This window comes from Babylonia areolata, chromosome 21, assembly GCF_041734735.1.
Source record: "Babylonia areolata isolate BAREFJ2019XMU chromosome 21, ASM4173473v1, whole genome shotgun sequence".
NCBI lineage: Eukaryota > Metazoa > Mollusca > Gastropoda > Neogastropoda > Buccinidae > Babylonia > Babylonia areolata.
In genome coordinates this window covers 1,372,846-1,398,782 of record NC_134896.1, presented here as the reverse complement: position 1 = coordinate 1,398,782, position 25,937 = coordinate 1,372,846, and the positions used below count along the sequence as shown (strand labels likewise).

Genomic DNA, 25,937 nt, shown 5'->3' with positions numbered 1-25,937 from the left:
TTAAGAAATTCAAGGCTAAACAACAGTTCAGGTAAATAATCTTCGAGAAAAACGAAAATTTTTATTCAGGTAAATAATCTTCGAGAAAAACGAATTTTTTTATATGAAAACTTTTATGAAATGGGAAAATAGGTCAGGTACCCAGATTGATTGGAGAGAAAAAAAACATTGAAAAAGATCAATAGAATCAAAGAAATAAAGATGAAATGGTTCCAGCTTAGACTATGTCATGGAATTGTACTGTCAAATATTGTTCTAAAAAAAATAATAATAATTTAAAAAAAAGGGTGTAGTTGATGATGACAAATGTATTTTTTGTTATATTGAAGAAGACACAATTCAACATTATTTATGGCTTTGTCCAGTTTCGCAAACCTTTTGGCAGGACTTAAATACGTTACTGTGAGAGAAATGTGAAAACTGTGAACGACTATCATTGAACTTTGAATTGGTATTGTTTGGAACTGATGATAAAAATAAAACGGATGATAATTTTGATTTAATGTTATTATGGGCAAACCTTTTTTATACATAGGAGTAGGATCAATAAAATAAAACCAACTCTGCAAGCATTGACCTCAAATGTCGATACAAGTTAGAAAAGCGTGTACACATAATGAAAATGAATTACTGTGATTTTTTTTTAATGGCTATCATACTCTATGCTGGTAACAGAACATTGAGTAAAATGAAAACTATCATCATGATAAATTATATGAATGATGCATGTTTCATAGAATTCATAATAATATCAGAAATGAATATACTATAAGAACTGACGTGGTTTTTACATTTGATAAAATAAGTAAGCTGCCACAGGTGATTGATAACATAATCATATTAATCCTCTGATAGCACTTGATAGAAACTCTGGTGCTCCTTGGAGCTTTGTCGTTATGAATAATGCCATGATGTGACATTTCGTATCGCTTTTACTTTTCCATTTTTTCTTGTTCTTTTTTTTTTTTATTGTTATCATGTTATCATCATTACTACTATAAGTATTATCTTATTTATTCGTATATGGATCTATTTATTCATATAAATATTGTTTGTCCATCTTCTACACATGATCATTACACAGATGATTTTTTTTTTTTTTTTTTTAGTTTAAAATTTCTCACAGTTAGAAAATAACCCTTGTATCTCAATAAGTCGATGATTTTCTAGATGTTCATTGATGGACAATGTTTGTTCTATGAATGTTGGATCACACTGATGTTGTGAAATGTCAAAATGCAAATGAAATATAACTTTGTGTACAAGTGGGATGGGGGAAGAGAGAAAAAAATGTGTAAAAAAACTGGTAATAATAATAATAATTCAGGTAAACGTTGAGATTGGATTCATTTCTCCTTATCATAAAGCAATGTCTTTTTGTCATAGTTCTGGCAGACATTAAATGGCTGGTTACCTTGCATCACATGAATTAGGTGTTTTCATTTTAATATACAATTGTGTAATATACATACATATACATATATATATATATATATATATATATATAGAGAGAGAGAGAGAGAGAGAGAGAGAGAGAGAGAGAGAGAGATAAGAAAAATAAAAAGAATTGAAAAAAAAGGTATGTTTTACCAGAGGCGGTTTATTTCTGAATGTTCCATTTCGATCTAACAGTTCATGCTCTTATTTACAAAATGTCTTCTTCTTTTTTCTTCGTTACATGAATAGTTTGTGACCTTTTCTCCTTCACCCACCCATTTGCTCTTGATCTTAACTGACCTAACACCTTGTATTTTACTTTCCCTTAGAGACACTGGTTCCTGATGGTTTTCTTTTAATGATTTATATATCTCTCTTTTTTTTCTCTCTCTTTTTTTTCTCGATTTCACTCCTCGACCTTTTTTTTCTCTTCGTTTTCTATTACGTTTGTTTTGTTTTTTTCGTTAATACAAAGGCTATCGTTTGATATCGTACTTTCATGGAATGACGATCAATTCTATACATTCGGCTGATTACTTTCTTCCACAAGTGCAGTTTAGTTTTCAATCCTTTTTTTTTTTTTTTTTTACCCGGACTTTCTTAGGTCGACCACCGTTTCATTTTGTATATAGATTACACAATCAACTAGTTGATTTGTCAATCCATGATTGTTTGTTGTCAGTAATTACACAAAGATGCTTGTATCTATCTCTTTGGAGACCGACTGCCCTATTTCACCCTTGGCCTCTAACTTCGTAAGTCCGGGGATATTTTGCCTCTAGTTCTCTTCCTGTCCAAAACCCCCAAAAGGCCCCACCCCTAGAGGCCCTGACCTGTTAAACAGCCTCTCCTTTGGTGCCAGTTTGATGGATACTGTTTGTCTTCTTCCTGTAATCAGCAACTTCTTTGTTCTTTTAACATTTGGCTGCAACTGTGAAGGATTTAACATTATATGTAGAACTTTTTCTAATACCCATGAAGTGAAACCATATTTTTGTCTGAATGGACAAACACTAACCACATTTTGATTTATCTGATCCAAATGTAATCACAGGCTTACAGAGAAATTGACGACAGAAATTTAACTGATCTATTTTGTAAAGAACTGAATGATGATTGGTTGTATTTTGTCTTGTGTTGTCCAGCTCTTAGCGACGACAGAATAAAAGTTTATTTCTTCAAAATACAACTGATATTCATGGACCTTTAAATCATGTTTGTAGATGTTGGCTGTTGGAGATAGTTATGTACAGAATATGTGAATATTCCTGTATCGTGCATTTAAATTAAGAGATGATATAGTCCCATGTCATAACAATATGAATCAAACCTCCATTTTGTTTGACATGGCCGTTGCTATGTATTAACAACATTTTTTATAGCTGTAATATGGCTTAAACATCCATGTAAACATCCATTCCCCTTTCATGAGGGGCTAACTCCCCCCCCCCCCCCTCTCTCTCTCTCTCTCTCATACACAAAAATACATTGACACATCCAAGAACACTTTACATATGTAAGAGACTGAACAGTATTAATAAAAACTCTAAAGAAACATGCACATAAAATTACTTTGACAAACCACATAACTTTTTACGTACTAAAGAGCAAAAGACCGTGTTTAAAAAAATAATCTGACTTATATGGGAAGCACACAGTCTGTTATCCATACAGCCTGGGTACATAGCAGTAGTCTGTTATCCATACAGCCTGGGTACATTGCAGTAGTCTGTTATCCATACAGCCTGGGTACATAGCAGTAGTCTGTTATCCATACAGCCTGGGTACATAGCAGTAGTCTGTTATCCATACAGCCTGGGTACATAGCAGTAGTCTGTTATCCATACAGCCTGGGTACATAGCAGTAGTCTGTTATCCATACAGCCTGGGTACATAGCAGTAGTCTGTTATCCATACAGCCTGGGTACATTGCAGTAGTCTGTTATCCATACAGCCTGGGTACATAGCAGTAGTCTGTTATCCATACAGCCTGGGTACATAGCAGTAGCACACACATAAGCCAAGAACAAATCAAATTTCTCCTCCTCCCCCCACCCCCAACCCCCTTGTGCCCTGCCCCCCCCTCCCCCCAACTCACCATTCATCCCCACCCCACTCCTCCTCTAAACGATAATACTCAAACGTACACAGTAATACTCTAACAAAATGAGTTCAATCACCGCCATATGTGACGGGACATTAAACATTATTGCTTCTCCTCCTGGATGAAATAATGTAATGTCTCAGCGCTCACCGAACATAAGATGACCGATGACTCGTGGAGGCGGGTCTCTCTCTGTCTGTCTTGTCACCAGAAAATGCCACCAGTCATTTGGGGAAAGCGCTCAGCAGCCAGTACTGTCACGCACTGTGTGCACGGACAGAGTCGCCTTATAAGCTGAACAGAACCCAGCCGCGCCACGTGGGACCAAGGCAGTTTATCGAACGTCCAAAAGACACCAGAGCTCAGAACACGTCAGCATGAACTGCAGCAACCATGCATGGGAAAGTTAAGTCAAAGGTCTCAAACGCAAGTACGTGTGTGTGTGTGTGTGTGTGTGTGTGTGTGTGTGTGTGTGTGTGTGCTCGTTCGTTTTTGGTTTTTTTTTGTTGTTGTTTTTTGTTTGTGTGTGTGTGTGTTTATGAAATCCTGAAAGAAATGACAATAAAATCCTGTGAGCTCGATCCTACACCAGCCTCTGTTTTTTTTCCCAGTGTGTCTCACAGCTTCTCCCCACAATCACCAACATTGTCAACTCATCCCTTCTCACTGGAACGTTTCCATCCACTTTCAAACCTGCAATAGTCCGGCCTCTTCTGAAGAAATCCAACCTTGACGCAAACATTTTCTAATCTTCCATTCCTGTCCAAACTCCTTGAAAAAGCTGTCCTGAGAGCAGCTCAACAATCACCTTTGTTTCAACAATTTCATCCACCCATTTGTAAAGAAAATGGTATCCTATTTTCCTAGATCCATTTTTTTACAGGGCAACATATTTATATCGGGGATTGGAATTTGTTATTTTGATAAACTACTTTCCTAGATCCATTTTTTTACAGGGCAACTTTTATATGGGGGGATTGGGAATTGTTTCTTTTGAAAAATGGTTTCACGTGTTTCACGTGCATTTTTGTAATCATACCATGAGTTATGAATGTGATTTGCTACATGAATGTGATGTGCTGCTGTGAAGTGTAGATTTGTTGCCAGATGGTGTCATGAAGCTGTCCAGGTTTGGGACATATTTTTGCCTGTAAAGGTATGTTGAAAATTATTGCACTCAGTTTGAAATGACTTTGACTACGTTTTGTGATGGGATATTGACCATAGTATATAAAAGCAGGACATTTGAATGGATAATTTAAGTAGCATTTCAATGAGATACATTGATATGTTGTGGTTGATTTGATGTTGTTGTAAAGCTTGTATGAGTAATCAGTACTTGGTGCTTTGATGATATACAGTTAGGTTGATAATAGATAGTAGTTACTTAAATTTGTCTTAAGTTTTGTTGGACTATTCAATGGCTAAGAAATGGTAATTGTTTTGAAACATTGAATTGTGTAGTAGCTAAGCAGCTACATTTTGGTATTTCCTGATGGGATGAATGGGAATCATTTTAAGGTAATTGTATTTTGCATTACTTAGGGTGGTGAATGGACATCGTTTTCCAAGCGAATATTTTTTTTTATATTAGCTTCAGTGATAATTGGAATTTATGTCAATAGTATTGGATGAAGATTTTCTCTTTAGTGTTTATGTAAAGGTATGGTGTCTATGTTGTCTTGTTTGTCCACTTAGCTTTCTAGGAATAATTTCAAAGCATGGTCTGTAGTGACTGGAAATGAGGGGAGGGGGGGGGGTTGCATCCAGAAAGTCAAGGAACTGACTCATACTAAAAATGTGCAGGCATCTAGTGGCTGGGGACAGGCCACGGGTTTGGTTTTGTGCCGAGGTGCCAGGGACTGGGCACGGGACTTCATAGAACTGGATGGTGGGACCATCGGGACGAACTATCAGCACAGAAGGTGAACGTGATGGTGGGACCATCGGGACGTGCTGAGTGAGGAGCCAGGAGCTGGCGAGACTGCTGAAGAACATTCAAGGCGGTGAAGTTAAAATTGTTTCCCCCCATAAAAAAAAATATATTCCAGTCCAGACCATGCTTAGCAATTTTTTATATCTTTCTTAATAATAAATAAAAGGGTGTGGTTAATAAGTGTTTTCGTGTTTTGGGGAGAACACGTTCTGATTGGAGTGACAAGTGAACAGATAGCAGGCATGCACTTACAAGCAAGCACACTCCTTCTTATGTAGTTATTTCTATCTGGCACTTCCTTTACACCATTTCAGTCTGTCTATCGTGCTGACCACAGCACCGAAACCACTCTCCTCCACATCCTGAATAACCTACTGCTAGCGTCCGACTCAAGACAGATCTCCCTTCTCACTCTTCTCGACTTGTCAGCCGCCTTTGACACGATAGACCATTCAATCCTTCTTTTCCGTCTTCTTTTTACATTTGGTATCAATGGCACTGTTCTAAACTGGTTCAAATCTTATCTCACTGATCGATTCCAGTCTGTCGTTGTTGATAATTTCCAGTCTGAACCCGTTAAAATTGAACATGGAGTCCCACAGGGATCTGTTATAGGCCCAGTACTCTTCACACTGTACACTGCTCCTCTTGCTGAAATTATCAACCGCCATAATATCAGTCATCATTCTTATGCTGATGACACTCAACTCAAGAAGAGTGATACACCTGAAAAACTGTCGTCGCTCTTGCAAGAAACATCGAACTGCTTCCTGGAAATTCAAAACTGAATGACTCTAAATAAGTTACAATTGAACGTGGACAAAACTGAAGCAATGATCATAGGAACTAAACAAAAACTTTCTTCCATTACAACTGACACAATCAAACTTGGCAGTACATCCATCCCTCTTTCCAGTTCAGTCAGGAACCTCGGCGTTGTCCTTGACAACACACTGTCCATGCAAGAATTTATCAATCGGACATGTCAATCCTGCTACTGTCAACTGCGGCGCATCAGTTCCATCCGGAAATATGTCCATTGACGCAACATCTAGACTTGTCGTTTCTCTCATTCTCTCTCGCCTTGACTACTGTAACTCTCTATTGTCTGGTTTGCCTGCTTCATCCATTCAGTCCTTTCAGCGCATACAAAACTCTGCTGCCCGACTCGTCCTCAGAAAGAAAAGATCTGAGCACATCACTCCTCTTTTGCAACATCTCCACTGGCTCCCTGTCTCACACCGAATAAAGTACAAGATCAGCACTCTATGCTACAAATGTATTCACAAATCAGCCCCTTCCTATCTCTGTGGCTGCCTTCACCTCTACACTCCATCTCGCTCACTACGATCAGCTTTGGATCCACTCCATTTGCGCATACCGAGATTCAAACTCTCGACTGTTGGCCACCGTTCTTTCTCTCTCTGGAACTTGCAACTGGAATGAACTTCCTCTTTCGCTTCGTCAAGTCTCCACACTCAGCTCTTTCAAGTCTGGCCTTAAAACCCACCTCTTTTCAAAATAGCCTCCATTCCCTGCCTCTTCAGTTTCTCCAGTTTTAGAGTTATGCGTGCGTGAGAATGACTGGTGCGAAAGCGCTTAGATTTGTCTATGCACAAGATTCAGCGCTATATAAATACCATTATTATTATTATGTTTGTTTGTTTAACGTCTACCCACAATTGTGATTTTAGACGCGCGCGCGCGCGCGCGCGTGTGTGTGTGTGTGTGTGTGTGTGCGTGCGTGCGTGCGTATGTGTGTCGGGATCTTTCAGCTTATCAGGGTTGAATTTTAGTCAGCTGTTTTCGTCTCTTGAAGTTCCTCAACATGATGGTTCAGCACGATGTGGTCGGATGGTCGTGGTCACTGCCAGGAAGATGGTGATCTGTAACACACCGTGACGCTCAAATCACGATCGATGCGACAGAGTGCCTGGTAGTTCACAGTTCGCTGGCTTCACGCAAAAAGACTAACTGTTACAACAAACAGAAATACTCGTGAAGCACAATAATTTTGTGTGTGACCGCTGGCGTTCTGACACGGAAACCATTATGCATAAATCATGATCAACTGGGGTTGACTGGTACCTGCTTGTTGACAGTTTCAACGTTCCGTGCAAACAGACAACGGAGAGAAGAAAGTACTCACAGTCTGTGTGTGGGGGAGAACGTGCTGACGCAGATACAACACAATGGGCACACTGGGCGTATTTATATATACCTACTGCGTTGTGTTGTGCTGTGTTGTAATGAACTGTATTGTCACAGGTTCCTTTGTCTGACACTCTAACTGCCGCACGTTTCACCTGGATGCACTTCGCCAATGCTTTGTTTCTCCACAACAGTCGCCTGCTTTTTCCTCCATTGTGTCAGCAGGGTCGTCTTTGTCCGCAAGGCCGGAGGATTGGGGGGGTGGGAGGGGGGTTGGTGGGGGGATTGGGGGGCTACCGTGCACACCCCCTCCCCCACACACACCCCCACACACCCACCCAGGAAGATATTCTTCGGTGCGCGCTGAACTCATGTTTACATGTTCCCAAGAAAACAAATGGGACGCACAAAAATTACAGGTGTTCAGAAATCATAGACATGCACAAATTCCGTGTTTTGTTTTTCAAAAAGGTCTTTTCGATTAGAATACATTGCCAGAAGTGAAATATCTTCATTCAGTCTATCATAAGTTTGGTTTGTATCGGTCTTCTACAAAATCTTCGACGAAATAATGTAAAACGGTTTGTTTCAATATCACTCTTTTCCCAGTTACTCTCATACTGGAATTTGTAGAGAATTATTCCGTTACCTTTGAGTGAAAGTTTTACCCTTTGGGGGTCGCACGGTTCGAATTACTTCCCCTACCCCAAAATGCAGTTCTGCCAGGGGTCAGAGGACGTCACGCTGCCGAATGACGTCATCAGTAGGGAACCAAGTGAGGTTGTAAGACTTTTCAAAAGCCTTCATGATCGTGTTTCTTATGTACAATGCAGCTTCCTGCACATTGTCAGCTGAGCCAAGTGTGGAAGCCAAGAACAGAACTCAAACATTACTCATTTCAGAATTATACAATGTACGACTGCATCTCATCTGCATGGTTAAGAGAATAAAACAACAGTTTCTGCACATCTTCAAGTTTTCTCTGAATTTCTTTTTCATTTTCTGGGTTCTCTGCGAAAGTTCTTCTGTTTACGATTTGTTGTCAGTCATCTGGCACACTTGTGCCCAGCAGCAAACCTGTGAGACTCCTCTGGCTCGTCCTGGTCTTGTTTAGAGTCTTCGTCAACGCTCCAACAACACACTGGATCTCTCAGCCATTGTAAGCAGCAGCTGTGGTTATATTTTGCTTTCCATGCTAAAAGGCCAAAGCGCCTTATTCTCCTTAAGAGTTTTTCATCATTTATTCCATTCTGCAGCTTGAGGTACCATCTGTCAGTCTTCATTTTTGAATACTGTTGTTGCTTATGTTGTCCGCCTTCCTTATCTTTGATCATTTTTCATATTTCCTTCTTTGTTGCAAAAACAAAAACCCTGTCTGGCTTGCACATGCTTTCTCCGATGTCTGAGAGGAACATCTAGAGGTTCCTGGCTGAATAGCAGGTTCTCCATCCTCTGTCCTTGTAAATGGAAACAGTCTGTTCCGTCTGTGCTCAGATATGGGGTACCACAAGGTTCAGTCCTGGGACCTGTGCTCTTTACAATGTACACACAACGTATAAGTTTGATCATTCAACAGTCTGTACCTCACTATCAACTGCATGATTCTACTATTCCCTCTGAAATTCCATGTTTAGCTTCTAAATTTAAAACTGGTATAGAAAATGTAGCAAAGTGGATGAACAAAACTAACTAAAAATGGATAACGACAAAACAGAACTCATGTTGACTGGTAATGAAAATAAGCCCAAGCAGATAAATACAACGTCTATCATTTGTTCTGGCATAGAAATTTCTTTTTCTAGTTCTGTCCGCAATCTTGGTTTTTACCTGGATTCATCCCTCACGATGGAAACTCATGTGAACCACCTGTGTAAAGTTCTTTACTTTCAGCTTCGTAAGATTAGTAAAATCCGCCCCTTCCTGTCTTTTGATGCCGCCAACAAACTTGCTGTTGCCTTCATTTTATCCCGCCTAGATTATTGTAGTTCTCTTAGCTTGCCTTCCCAATGATAAACTCTACAAGCTCCAGAATAGTGCAGCTCGACTCGTCCTTAAAAAGTCGAGGAGAGAGAGCGCCACTGCTCTCCTGCGGACACTTCATTGGTTGCCTGTTCAAGCCAGAATTGAATATAAAGTTGCCTGCCTATGCTTTCAGTGCCTGAATTGTGATACTACACCCTCATATCTTTCTGAGCTTATTAACCCGTACTTGCCAAACAGAACATTGAGATCTCTTGATTCCTCCCAGCTAACTGTTCCCCGATACTTCCTTAACTCCTGTGGAAAGAGGTCATTTTCCGTCTTCGGCCCAACAACTTGGAATTCTCTGCCTGTTGCTCTCAGATAAACAACTCATCTATCTACCTTTAAAGCAAATCTTAAAACTTTTCTCTTTAAAAAATACTTGTCATAACTCAAATAGTGCTGTTGTCCCAGGCCCATGGCAATGTGAGTGTGTGTGATGGGAGAGTAGAGAGAATTGGGATGGGTAGATGGATGGTGGTGGTGTGGTTCGAAAGGGAGAATGACCCGATTTTTACCCCTTTTGCCTTTTCTACCCAAAATTTTATTTTACAATTTTTTCAAAATCTGTGGCATGCAGATTACAATTACGTTCCTTTTTACATCTCAGCATTTTTGTCATCTCAGCCGTTTAATCATGTGTGTGTCTGTGCGTATGTGTTAGTGTGAGTGTTGGAGTGTAACAGTTGTAGTGTTGATAGTATGTTACTTTGTGAGTTTTATGCATTGTGTTTTTATAATATTCATTATTCTGTTTTATGTTTCTGCTACTTTTTATTTGCTTTATTGTTTCACTTTAGGTATTGGATTGTAAAGCGCTTAGAGCTTGTATTATAGCGCTATATCAAAATAAAATATTATTATCATTATTATTATTATTATCATTATTATCATTATTATCATTATTTGTGGAAGTCCTTCAACGACAAAGGTGAAGACCAGCGTGTGAGGCACCGAACAAAAGCAATGGCTCTGAAAATTCGTTCCTTTTACAAGACCTGATCATGTATCTCTGTTATAAGATTCCAGAACATGGAATGCCCAATTTGAATCAGCAAAAAATGTTGCCTTGAATAACGATAATGTTAGGGGTTGGGGGTGACAGTGTGTCACTGTGTACAGCTGCTTGTGCCTCGTCTGCTCCTTCAACTGTCTGCAGTATACACATACAGGTCAATACGCATGTTAAAGTTCTTTGGTGCAAATACCCTTTCTATTTTTAACCCAGAGTAAATGGAGTTTGAATCATTTCTGATTTTTTTTTCCAATTTGATGTTCGGCAATGTTATGGAATTGATTTTTTCTGAGAGTATTTATTATCATCATCGTTTTTGTTTGTTTGTTGTTGTTTTTTTCTATTTAATCAATTTATCTTCGAAGATATATTCTGTAAAGTGTTGCTAGCTTGGCTGGTGCTGTGTTGATTGTCACCATGCAGTGTGCGCTGTGTGTATGGACTGCCAGGCTGTCCGGTGTGCAGCGGGCCGCAGTGTATGTGTGTGGCTGTTTGAGCTTATGTATTGCAGGATATGACTGTTGGGATATCTCAGGGCTTTCTTACTTCGTCAACATCAATTTCATTTATTAAGTCACTGTAATGCATAAACGGTATTTCAGTCCGAATGTCCAGTGGTTGTCATATTTAGTCATCAACATTTATTTTATTTATTACGTTACTCTGATACATAAACGGTCATGTTCTAAAAAGTGATTGCGCTGCAACTTATGGTTTTGTTTAATTGAAGTTGAAGTGTTCTCCAGCCAAATTCTCGTGAATGTTTCACACAAACCTTGAGTGGGTTGTCAATGCCTGATCATGTTTTACACAAACCTTGAGTGGGTTGTCAATGCCTGATCATGTTTTACACAAACCTTGAGTGGGTTGTCAATGCCTGATAATGTTTTACACAAACCTTGAGTGGGTTGTCAATGCCTGATCATGTTTTACACAAACCTTGAGTGGGTTGTCAATGCCTGATCATGTTTTACACAAACCTTGAGTGGGTTGTCAATGCCTGATCAGTGAGTTAGCTTTAAGAAACATCAGGCATCTGCTCTTTCAGCCTACTTGTTCACTTATTTATTGCATATATTTCACAGAGAGAGAGAGAGAGAGAGAGAGAGAGAGAGAGAGAGAGAGAGAGAGAGAGAGACGCGCACACACACACACACACACACATATATATATATATCTGTGTGCGTGTGTGTGTGTGTGTGTGTATGTGCGTGCGCGCACGTGTGTGTGTGTGTGTGCTTTACAGAGACATACACGCACACTTATACCCACTCATTTGTGGTGTGGATGCCCAGGGCGAGAGCATCTGTCACCATTGTAACAAATCGCTTTGTACATGTGTTGTTAGTTGGTGACAACTTTTAATATGGTATCTTTTTTGTGCATGTTAATTTTGGTGTCGTCTGTTGGAAAGTGCGGACAATTTTCACGCAGGAACAAAAGGTTCCCAGCCGATGTTTTGTAGTGTGACGTATCGTGACACATGAATTTGACGTCATCCATGAACTACGTCACGCCCGCTTGGGACTGTCTCCAATTACTGAACGGCCAGCTTGCCTTTCTTGAATTTGGGAGTGCGAACTGGCTTGCCTTTGGTGAATTCGGGAGTGCGAACTGGCTTGCCTTTGGTGAATTCGGGAGTGCGAACTGGCTTGCCCATGGTGAATTCGGGAGTGCAAACTGCCTAACCTTTGGTGAATTCGGGAGTGCCAGAAACATTCCCGTTGGGAACAGCATCGTCTGTTTGTGGCAGACTGAGATAAGGGAGACCTGGTCCACTGCCGTCCCAGGGGAGAGACTACCTGCTGAGGGAGAGCAATAGAGCACCTGGAAGGGCGGACCAGCCATCAGTGTGGTGCCCTGTGTACCATGGTGTCCGTCGGTGGTGTGTCGGGGCCTAAGATGTGGGCAGTCGTCGTCGTAGTGTGTGAAGTTTTTTTTTTTGTTTATTTTGAGTGAGTTCGGAAACTAACGAACATTTATTTTCTTACAATCTTTACTTTGATTATATGTTTATTAATATCATTAAGTGTAAATAGCCAAGTTAAGAAGAATGGGGGTTTTTTTTCTTCAAAAAAAAAAAAAATCTAGAGTCGCGTTTGTGTGTTGCTTTATGGTTTGACTGGAGTGCCGCGTGAAAACAGTACAGGCCCACGTATTTACGTAAAAATTCCGTTGTTTTGTGAGCATGGCAGATTCCGTACAGATGGCCGCTGTTACATGTTGGGTCAACCAGTCAAATCACTGACCTACTTTGAGGCCAGAGACATGTGCTCAGCCCATGGTGGCTACCTGGCCAGTTTTAATAATAATACTAATAATGTACATTCATATAGCGCCCTTTCTCTCTAAGAGCTCAGGGCGCTTTACATGAAAGAAAAATATTACAAGTTATATAAAACATCAATGGCCACTCTTTCTCAAAAACCCTTCCCCCCACCCCTCACACACTCTCCCTTTCCCACTCTACATACATCCAAAGTGAGCTGACATGGGTGGTGTTGGAGAACAAGGAAGCTGAGAGTGCTTATATTTTGGTTTTAAAAAGATGGATTTTTAGTGATGAGCGAAAAGTAGAAATAGAATCAGATGCTCGGATATGATGAGGAAGGTTGTTCTAGATGTGAGAAGCAGCAAAGAAGAAAGAACATTCACCATAGGTTCTTGTATTGACACGAGTAAGTTTCAAAAGGTTGTAACATTCAGAGGAAGAGTGGAGATTTCTTGCGGGAGTGTAAATACTGATAAGGTCAGAAAGATATGTAGCTCCTGCCATTGAGGAGATGGAGACGGTGACGTATATGACAGAAGTGTTGTGGTCACGTAATCGTGTGTTTGAAGTGTATGTTGTGCTTGCTACCACGTCACGACAATTGAATTCCATGTGAGTTGTCCTTGTGAACTGTTTGATCTTTAAACGTGTTTGAGGAACTTACCACTGCTGCTCTGAACAACGGTTTGGGAAACATCGGCATTGTTTTTAATCGATTGTGAAAAACAATGGTCACCTTAAGTGGAGGTTGATGTGTGTGTGTCTGTGTGTGTGTGTGTTCGCTAGTGTGTATGAAACGTCTGATAAGAGTGTGCAGTATGTGCGTGCTAACACAACAAGACAACAGGCGGTTGTCAAGAATGGGTCAGAGAAGGGAGGGGGAGCAAGTATGAAGACTTGGTCTCGTGTCAAACGTCATTCATCTTCATTTAGTGTGTGCCTGTGTATGTGTGAGGGCATGGTGCAAAGAAGATTTCAGCGTTATCTGTTTTACCCTCAACAATACGTTTATCACTGTCATTTTACACTCTCTCTCTCTCTCTCTCTCTGGTAATATGATTTAAGCAACCAGTGTGTGGATCGACTGTACCAAGAACGTCCACGGAACAGCTGTTAACACACTATGCATCCATACATACAATGGTGCTGTCACACACATGTATGGACATGATGCCTTTTTATCATCTATGTGAATTCGACTCCCCATCTGGCTCCAACAGGCCTGATAAAGGCCACAACCAACAATAACGCCAACAGAAACAGCAACGACAACAGGAAGAGTGCAGACACACCTTCCCTTTTCCGACAGTCCGTTGTCCTGACAACCATTTCGTACCAGAATTCTTGGCTTGCGATCCACAGTCAGTGCTGGGCAGTGACGTCAACTTTCAGCCCTCACATGACGCATTGACTGTCATGACGTCATGGTGTGACGCGCCCAATACGTCAGAGTCTCTGTATTTTCTGTGTTCCAGCAGCAGAGAACGTGTGCCTTTCACACTGGTTTGTGAATATCGTGCGGATTGTTTTGATGGAAATGATGAGGACTTTTGTATCCATCCGCCATGTCCATTCAACAAACCGATACCATGTGGCGACAGTGGTCAGGTAAGGGTCAAAAGATGGAAAGCTGACCTTGTTATCTGATCATTTAATTGTGCACAATAGATGTTTGATGTCCACGTTTCCTTACAGGGTTCGTCAAATGATGATGATTTAAAGTTATAGCAAGTTGCTATGTGAGTAGACAAAGAAGGAAATGAAAGAGCACTGCTTGAAAAGTATGATACAAAGACCAAGTCACACCTGACAGGTGATATTGTTCTGTTAGGTAACAATTGAAACAATATGACGCGACAGTTGGTATAGAATGGTGGATAGCAGGACGCACCCACTCCCCCACCCCACACACACACATGCACACACGCACGCACGCACATACACACACACACACACACACATGCATGCATGTTGACAGGATACCGGTTGTTTGAAGGGTTGGCTAGTCAGCATAGCATTGTTTAATATCATAACTATTCATGTTTGTTCAACAAAACTTTGTTTCATATCATTACTATTCATATTTGGTCGGCAAAACATTGTCTTATATCATCACTATTCATGTTTGGTCGGCAAAACATTGTTTCATATCATTACTATTCATATTTGGTCGGCAAAACACTGTCTTATATCATTACTATTCATGTTTGGTCGGCATAACATTGTCTTATATCATTACTATTCAGATTTGGTCATATTTCGTCACAAAACACTGCTTGTTTATCATTACTATTCATATTTGGTCGGCAAAACATTGTTTCATATCAATACTTTTTATGTTTTAAGCGTGAATAAAAAAAAAAAAAATTTAATTAAAAAAAAAAATATATATATATATATATATACATACATACATACATACATACATGAATATACATATAGATTTAAAAGGTGTCTGGCTTTGGATCAGAAGACAGAGTTCGAGTTTCGTCGAGGTCGCAGTCATAAATTTTCATTATATCATTTCAAACTTTTCCCTTTCAAGTATTATATTTCTTTTATTGCATTCTTATTTATTGACTTATTTGCTGATCTTGTTTAAACATTTCTGAGCCTTTTTTGTTTCCTACAAAGCAAGGTTAGACTCTCCAGACCTGACCTGACGCTGGGTTTATGCTTAGGTCAGGCATCTGCCTCGTCATTTTTCAGCAGATGTGGTGTAGCGTATATGGATCAGCCCGCACGTGAAACATAAACTGAATACTCTGATCCATCTGCGGGCCCAGCTGTAATGAAGGTGGCAGAATGGTTACGGCGCTCATCTGCCAATACAGAGAGTATGTAAGGGTGTAGGTTCGAAACCCGCTTTCGCCCTTTCTCCAAAGAAAGTTTGACTGGAAAAGGAAACAGCGTCTAGTTATTCGGATGAGACGATAAACCGAAGTCCCGTGTGCAGCACGCACTTGGCGCACTGAAAAAGAACCCATGGCAATGACAGCGTTGTCCTCTGGTAAAATCCTGTAGAAGAAATCCACTCGGAGAGATACACAAATGCGTATGCATGCACTCAAGGCCTGACTAAGCGGGTTAGGTTATGCTGCTGGTCAGGCATCTGCCCAGCAGCTGTGGTGTTGTGTATATAGATTTGTCCGAACGCAGACACGCCTTTTGGAGACACTGAAACTGAAAAACAACACGACTAAGTCCTGAATGCCCATTATGCTGGAGCTAATGATGAGGATGATAACTTTAATACTGCTATTCATATTAACAACAGCTACAATACTGATTCTTCTATATTATGAAAACAACACTATTACAGCTACTGCTGCTACAAGTACTATTACTACTACTGGATAACAACATCTTAAGATTATTAAAAGTATCAATGTTGAGAAAAACAAGTCAAAGAAGAAGAACTAAAACAACTATCCGCTGAGAACTTGAGTTTCAACGACAATGCACCAGTACTACTACTGCTATGACGACCACCACCACACCACCACCACCACTTTTATCATGAAAATGATGATGATGATGATGATAACAACAATAAGAAGAAGAAGAACGATAAAAATTATAACAATATCAATAGTTTGTAGGTTTTGCAATTTGTACTTTTATATCATTTTTGATGTCTCTGATTATCTCATGCATTTATTTGACTCGTTTTAAATGCTAAAGCCTTGCACCTGCCTGTATTAAAGTGTTATGTCTTCTTATTCTTATTCTTCTTCTTCGTTCGTGGACTGCAACTACCACGTTCGCTCGTATGTACACGAGTGGGCTTTTACGTGTATGACCATTTTTTAACCCCGGCATGTAGGCAGCCATACTCCTTTGCATGCTGGGTATTTTCTTGTTTCCATAACCCACCGAACGCTGACGTGGATTTCAGGATCTTTAACGTGCGTATTTGATCATCTGTGTGCAAATAAACACGAAGGGGGTTCAGGCACTAGCGGGTCTGCACATATGTTGACCCGGGAGATCGGAAAAATATCCACCCTTTACCCACCAGGCGCCGTTACCGAGATTCGAACCCGGGACCCCCAGATTGAAAGTCCAACGCTTTAACCACTCGGCTATTGCGCCCGTCACAGTGCTATATGAATTATATTATTATTATCACTATCATTTTTACAATTATTATCAGTATCATCATGATCATTATTATTGCTATCTTTATTATCATTTATCAGCATCATCATTGTCATTATAATCATCATTGTCATATCATTATTATCGTTATTATCATCACCATCACAACCAGAATATCAACATCAACATCAACAATAGCAACAACAGCAGCAACACTAACCAACAGGAAAGAGGAGTAATCGCGTTCAAACGAAAGCCTAAGCTGCGCAGCTTGCTGCCTATCAGAGAGGGAAGGGAGACACGAATCACCACAAAGCGTTCAGTCCCGGAACACAGGAAGACACAAACAGCGCTCAGACCCGCGCATGGTCCTCCACAAGGGACTGCAGAGCGATCCTTTCCCCCGGGACGCTGCTGCTCACGGCCACGAAGCTGTCGCCGTTGTCGGCTATCAGAGGGCAGGAGGATGATGCCCCCTCTTCGTCGCTGCTGCTGGCACGTAGGGCGGAGTGGAGGTCGGTGGTCTTTGGACTTGGGACAACAACAGTCCCGTTTGAGCTGGGGCCGGAAGCGCTGAGGGCTGATTTGCATAAACGCCACGTGATAATACAGCACAGCACGTGGCTGTAGTTGTTGGCCAGTGTGCGAAAGCGGTCCCTGGCCACAAAGAAATAGAAAAAAAGATGTTTACACACATTTACTCCCCTGCAAGATTCCCGTTCACAGATGTTCCACTGACGTTCTGTGATCACCACTACGGTGAATGCTTACACGATGCCACTGTGCTGAAATACTGGCAACAACAAAAAATGTCCCACGGGGAGATGCCAAAAAAAAAGGTTTCTGCATGGGAAATACTGGCAAAAGTGCACTACAAAGATATACTGGAAAACGTGTTCGTCAGAGAAATATAAGCAAAAGTTGTTTTGTTATCTGCTTGTTTTTTTCAGAGAATTATAAGCAAAGTATCAAATATACAGAGGAATAGTCGCAAAAGCGTTCTCCAGAGAAATACTGACAACCGGTAACCTGTTCTGAATTGAAGGCCAGATGAAAAGCGGAAGTATTTTACATAGAAATGTTGGTGACAATGTATTTTGGTGATGCACTCTCCTCGGAGAAATATGTTGTGAAAAAAGTAATGCAATACAATACAATACAATACAATACAATCCTTATCGTGAAAACTGAGAGGAAAAAGAAGAAGAAGAATATACTGAACTTAAATGGCGCAAACTCTCCATATGATGGGCTCTACGCGCCTCGCATGAGACATATACAACAGTGCATTACACCACACAAGAGAACATGAGGACATAGAAGTGAAATATATATATATATATATGTATAACATGTACATCAATACAATACTACAAATTGCAGTTATGAATAATCACAGGAACACGCAAACACTCACGCACGCACGCACACCAGGTTATAACAAAGCCTCACTTTGTTTACGTAAGTGAGTCAAAAGTATCGCTGTAGCAACAGCAGCAACAACGACAAAAGCAGCAGCAATAGCGACAACAACAACAAGAGGAGTCAACGAAGGGACAGGCAGTCACGACAACAACAACAGCAGCAACAACAACACAACAACAACAACAACAACAACAAGAGGAGTGACCGAAGGAACAGGCAGTCACGACAACAACAACAACAGCAGCAACAACAACAACAACAACAACAACAACAACAACAACAACAACAACAACAACAACAACAACAACAACAACAACAAGAGTGACCGAAGGGACAGGAGGCACTCACGAGAACCACTCCAGCGCCAACAGAATGCCGATGTTTGCGGGATGCATGCCCAGGGAGTCCACCACCATCAGCACCGTCACCACACTGGAGCTGACCACGGCAGGCACGGCCAGGGACCCCACTGAGGCCAGGATGCTGCCACACACCGTCATCAGGCTGATGATGCTGGTGATGGTGCTGATGATGATGGTGGTGGTGGTCGTCGTCGTCGTTGTGGTTGTGATACTGATAGTGGTGGTGGTGATGATGGTGGTGGTGGTGGTGGTAGTGGTGATGATGGTGGTGGTGGTGGTGGTGGTAGTGGTGGTGGTAGTGGTGGTGGTGGTGGTGATGGTAGTGGTGGTGGTGGTGATGATGGTGGTGGTGGTAGTGGTGATGGTGGTGGTGATGATCGTGGTGGTGGTGATGATGGTGGTTGTGGTGGTGGTGGTGATGATGATGGTGGTAGTGGTTATGGTGGTGGTGGTGGTGGTGGTGATGATGGTGGTAGTGGTGGTGATGATGGTGGTGGTGGTGATGGTGGTGGTGGTGATGGTGGTGGTGGTGATGATGGTGGTGGTGATGATGGCAGTGGTGGTGATGATTGCGGTAGTGGTTGTGTGGTGGTGGTAGGGGTTGTGATGATTGTGGTAGTGGTGGTGGTGGTTGTGGTGGTGGTGTGGTGGTGGTGGTTGTGATTGTGGTGGTTGCGATGGTTATGGTAATGGTGGTGATTGTATAGATGTGTTGGGCGTCGTCGTGGTTGTGATGGTGGTGGTGGTGGTTGTGATGATGGTGGTGGTGGCGGCTGTTGTGGTTGCGGTGGTTTTGATGGTGATTATGATGAATGATGATCAAAGCAAGTCATCATTATCATCATCATGAGAAGAAGAAGAAATGTATACAGCGATTTCAAACATCTTCAAACCGCTTTGCTATATCACACACACGCACGCGCGCGCAAGCAAGCAAGCATGCACAAACAATCAGGCATGGAAGAAAGAGATGTGGATTCATAGAATACCAAAACTGGAACGGGGTTTCTTCATTTTTTACACACTGCTTGCACACACACACAACCAAGAGATCGTTCTCTCTTTACAAAAACAAACAAACGAAAAACATATGGTTGTAGAATAAAAGACCTGACCAACGCTTTTGGTTCTAGAATTCATTCTCAGTTTTAAAGAAAAAATAAATAAATAAAAAGAAGGAAAGCGAGAAAGAAAGTGAGAAACAAAGAAAAGCAAGAAAACTTCTTCATCTTCCACGAGCTGCAACTGTCACAGTCACTCAAATGTACCACTGCTTCTTTGACTGAATGACACTATGTAACCCGATATTCAGGCAGCTATACTCCGCTTGCGGGATGGGGGTGCATGCTGCTTAAGGACAACTGTGACGCACGTGATGAGCAGCACGGTGTGTGCAGTAGCGGCCCCTTGCACCTGGGCCATGTAGACAGCGGTGAGGGCGATGAACATGGTGCTGCCGTCACGATTGATGGCCGTCACCAAGGGAACCACGAATGACGTCACCCGCCGGTCCACCCCCTGTCGGGCCTCCACGTCCTTCAGGTGCTGGGGCATGGCCACGGCGCTGTGGGGGGTGGACATACATACATACATATATATACATGTGTGTGTGTAGATATATATGTATGTAGATAGATGTATAGATCTCTCTCTCTCTCTCTCTCTCTCTCTCTCTATATATATATATATATATATACATATTTTTATATATATATCTCACCACACAAACCTGCCCACCCCCCACCAAACTACACATCCCACACACACACCACCTCCATCCTCACCCCTCACCCCCCACCCACCACCACACCACACATCCCACACACACACCACCTCCATCCTCACCCCCCACCCCCACCACACCACATTTCCCACACACACACCACCTCCATCCTAACCCCCCATCCCCACCACACCACACATCACCCACACACACCACCTCCATCCTAACCCCCATCCCCACCACACCACACATCCCCCACACACACCACCTCCATCCTAACCCCCCCACCCCCCACCACACCACACATCCCCCACACACACCACCTCCATCCTCACCCACCACCACACCACACATCCCACACACACACCACCTCCATCCTCACCCCCCACCACACCACACATTCCCACACACACACCACCTCCATCCTCACCCCCACCCCACCACACCACATTTCCCACACACACACCACCTCCATCCTAACCCCCCCACCCCACACCACACCACACATCCCCACACACACCACCTCCATCCTCACCCCCACCCCACCCACACCACACATCCCACACACACACCACCTCCATCCTAACCCCCCACCCCCCACCACACCACACATCCCACACACACACCACCTCCATCCTAACCCCCCCACCCCCCACCACACCACACATCCCACACACACACCACCTCCATCCTCACCCCACCACCACATCCACACACTCCCACCACACACCCACACCCCACCACCACATCCCCCCACCCCACACCACACCACACCACACATCCCCCACACACACCACCTCCATCCTCACCCCCCACCCCCACCACACCACACATCCCACACACACACCACCTCCATCCTAACCCCCCACTCCCCACCACACCACACATCCCACACACACACCACCTCCATCCTAACCCCCCACCCCACCACACCACACATCCCACACACACACCACCTCCATCCTCACCCCCACCCCACCACACCACACATCCCACACACACACCACCTCCATCCTCACCCCCCCCACCACACCACACATCCCACACACACACCACCTCCATCCTCACCCCCCACCACACCACACCACACATCCCACACACACACCACCTCCATCCTCACCCCCCCACCACACCACACCACACATCCCACACACACACCACCTCCATCCTCACCCCCCACCACACCACACCACACATCCCACACACACACCACCTCCATCCTCACCCCCCCACCACACCACCACACATCCCACACACACACCACCTCCATCCTCACCCCCCACCACACCACACCACACATCCCACACACACACCACCTCCATCCTCACCCCCCCACCACACCACACCACACATCCCACACACACACCACTCCATCCTCACCCCCACCCCCCCCCACCACACACCCACACACCACACCACACCTCCTCCCACCACCACCACCCCCATCCTCACCCCCCCCCACCACCCCACACCCCCCCACCACCACCCCCCCCATCCCCACCACCCCACCCACACCACACCACCACCCACCCACCACCCACACCCACACCACCCACCACCACCTCCACACCACCACCCACCACACCACACCACACCACACCCACCATCCCCACCACACCCCACCTCACCCCCACCCCAACCACACCACACCCACCCACACCACCACACACACACCACTCCATCCTCACCCCCCACCCCACCCCACACACACCACACATCCCACACACACACTCACCTCCATCCTCACCTCACCCCCACCACACCACACCACCCATCCCACACACCACACCCCCTCCATCCTCACCCCCCCACCCCACACCACACCACCATCCCACACACACACCACCTCCATCCTCATCCCCCCACCCCACACCACACCACACATCCCACACACACACCACCTCCATCCTCACCCCCCACCCACCACACCACACCACACCACACATCCCACACACACACCACCGCCATCCTCACCCCCCACCCCACCACACCACACATCCCACACACACACCACCTCCATCCTCATCCCCCACCACACCACACCACACCACACATCCCACACACACACCACCTCCATCCTCACCCCCCCCACCCCCACCACACCACACCACACATCCCACACACACACCACCTCCATCCTCACCCCCCACCCCCACCACACCACACATCCCACACACACACCACCTCCATCCTCATCCCCCACCACACCACACCACACCACACATCCCACACACACACCACCTCCATCCTCACCCCCCACCCCCACCACACCACACATCCGACACACACACCACCTCCATCCTCACCCCCACCACCCACACCACACCACACATCCCACACACACACCACCTCCATCCTCATCCCCCACCCCCCACCACACCACACATCCCACACAGACACCACCTCCATCCTCACCCCCCCACCCTCCACCACACCACACCACACATCCCACACACACACCACCTCCATCCTCACCCCCCACCCTCCACCACACCACACATCCTACACACACACCACCTCCATCCTCACCGCCCCACCCACCTGCTGCAGGCCACCATGCTGGTGATGGCAGCGCGCGAGGCCCCAAGCATCCAGGCGAAGGGGTTGCGGCGGAAGAAGAGGAAGTGGGCCAGGGGGAGGACCCCCAGGATCAGCACCACGTTGCCCAGCACCTCGGCCAGCACGAACAGGCCCAGGCCATGGAACGTCTCCTCGATGCTGGAGCTCTGCCCCACCGCCTTGGCGATCAGGCTGGCCGCTCCCAGGGGCGTGAACCTGTGAGTGAGTAGAATAGAACAGAATGAAATGAAATAGAATAGAACCAACAGAATCGAACAGAAGAGGACAGAATCGAACAAAATAGAACAGAATAGAATATATATTGCCATACATCCCCCGGAGTATGGCTGCCTACATGGCAGGGTAAAAACGGTCATACACGTAAAAGCCCTCTCGTGTTCATACAAGTGAACGTGGGAGTTGGAGCCCATGAACGAACCTGAAGGTTTATAAATAAAAAAAAACACCAAAAAACAAAAAACATAAACGTGTGTGTGTGTGTGCGCGCGCGGGGGGGGGGGGGGGGTCCTATTGTAAGCAAACAACAAGTGCGTTGAAAAGTCAAGCATGCTATTATTAACGGGCCGCGTGATGATTTACTGACTGACCACTGTAAAGAAAAGGAAATTGAAGTGGTATGGCCACGTCTGACGTTCATCAGGACTGGCCAAGACCTTCCTGCAGGGAACAGTGCAGGGAGCAAGGAGGAGAGACAGGCAGAAGAAGAGATGTCAGGCCAGCATCTCACAGTGGACAGGTCTAACCCTGAGGGAGACAGGAGGAGAGACAGGCAGAAGAGATGTCAGGCCAGCATCTCACAGTGGACAGGTCTAACCCTGAGGGAGACAGGAGGAGAGACAGACAGAAGAAGAGATGTCAGGCCAACATCTCACAGTGGACAGGTCTAACCCTGAGGGAGACAGGAGGAGAGACAGGCAGAAGTAGAGATGTCAATCAATCAATCAATCAAAAACACTTTATTAATCCACATGGAAATTAAGTTGTGCAATCACAGGCTCATTGTAAACACTGGCATAAAATCATGCGCAACATAAGAAGAGATTAAAACTAGTCAAATAAGAATTCCCAATAGCTGACGATATACTAACCCCCCCACCCCCCACCCCCCCACTCACATACTCATGTTAAGACAATAGGGTATTGCACAACAATATTAACAAATGAAAACATCCAACAAAAAAAGGGTATAAGATTACTAAAAATGACATGCGCGCACGCACGCACACCCACCCACCCACACACACACACACACACACACACACACACACGTTAAGACCATAAGGTATTGTACAACAATACATAAATAAAAACATCAAGGGAATAAATCGCATATATAAGTAAAATGCACACACACACACACACACACACACACACACACACACACACACTCACTCACACACACACAAACAACGTATGCATGCACATAACATATGTCACGCCAATAAGATTAGAACATTAACATTAAGATACATGAAATCCAAGTAAAATAAGAAAATATTTTAAAATCACTTCCGATCACACACACACACAAATGCTTGCTTGCCCGTGCTCACCCGCTCAGTCCCACATGCACGCATAATGTCTGCTCCCATACACTCGTCTGCTGGTGAAGTTCAGGTGTTGCTGTGGCGAGGGGGCTTGGGGGGTGGGAGGGTTCACTTAGTGTATTGGATGTTTTGATTGTGTGCGCGAATGGCTGTAGGAATAAATGAATTAATGTATCGAGATGTTCTTGCGCGTGGAGCTCTAAACCTACCACTTATGTCTGACCTTCTGCTATTAATGTCATCATGTAGTGGGTGTCTTACGTCGGTCAAAATTGTTATTAGTCTGTCAGTCAGTTTTCTATTGTGCATGTCGCTAAAGGTGTCTTGTCTTATACCCACCACCCCACCCGCTTTCCTAATGACTTTTTCCAACCTGTCTTTGTCATGTTTGGTCAGGTTTCCCCCCCAGCACACGGCTCCGTATGTTAAAACACTACAGACAACAGATGTGTAAAACATTTGGAGCATCTGCTTGCATACATTAAAAGATTTCATTTTTCTAAGACAGTACATGCGACTGTTGCTCTTTTTAATGAGTGCAGTTGAGTTTTCATTCCAAGACAGCTTATTGTCGATTATCACACCGAGATATTTGTATGAGTCTACTTGTTCGACCACTTCATTTTTTGTGATGATTTTACTTAAAGTCAGGCCAACATCTCACAGTGGACAGGTCTAACCCTGAGTGAGACAGGAGGAGAGACAGGCAGAAGAAGAGATGTCAGGCCAGCATCTCACAGTGGACAGGTCTAACCCTGAGGGAGACAGGAGGAGAGACAGGCAGAAGAAGAGATGTCAGGCCAGCATCTCACAGTGGACAGGTCTAACCCTGAGGGAGACAGGAGGAGAGACAGGCAGAAAAAGATGTCAGGCCAACATCTCACAGTGGACAGGTCTAACCCTGAGGGAGACAGGAGGAGAGACAGGCAGAAGAAGAGATGTCAGGCCAACATCTCACAGTGGACAGGTCTAACCCTGAGGGAGACAGGCAGAAGTAGAGATGTCAGGCCATCTCACAGTGGACAGGTCTAACCCTGAGGGAGACAGGAGGAGAGACAGGCAGAAGTAGAGATGTCAGGCCATCTCACAGTGGACAGGTCTAACCCTGAGGGAGACAGGAGGAGAGACAGGTAGAAGCAGAGATGTCAGGCCAGCATCTCACAGTGGACAGGTCTAACCCTGAGGGAGACAGGAGAGACAGGCAGAAGAAGAGATGTCAGGCCAGCATCTCACAGTGGACAGGTCTAACCCTGAGGGAGACA

At 44.1% G+C, this 25,937-nt stretch overlaps 1 protein-coding gene across 1 annotated transcript in view; it reads right to left on the bottom strand.

The window, feature by feature from the left end:
* Nucleotides 1–14,935: 14,935 nt before the first annotated feature.
* The window catches only part of LOC143296017 (excitatory amino acid transporter 3-like), an 86,245-nt gene continuing 75,243 nt past the window's right edge, over nucleotides 14,936–25,937 (bottom strand). The window contains exons 8-11 of the mRNA XM_076607758.1: nucleotides 23,090–23,323; nucleotides 20,198–20,389; nucleotides 18,812–18,946; nucleotides 14,936–17,695 (exon numbers count right to left, since the gene is read on the bottom strand). Of these exons, the coding sequence (XP_076463873.1) occupies nucleotides 17,392–17,695; nucleotides 18,812–18,946; nucleotides 20,198–20,389; nucleotides 23,090–23,323 (865 nt within the window). The 3' untranslated portion in view covers nucleotides 14,936–17,391. The remainder of the gene's footprint in view (nucleotides 17,696–18,811; nucleotides 18,947–20,197; nucleotides 20,390–23,089; nucleotides 23,324–25,937) is intronic.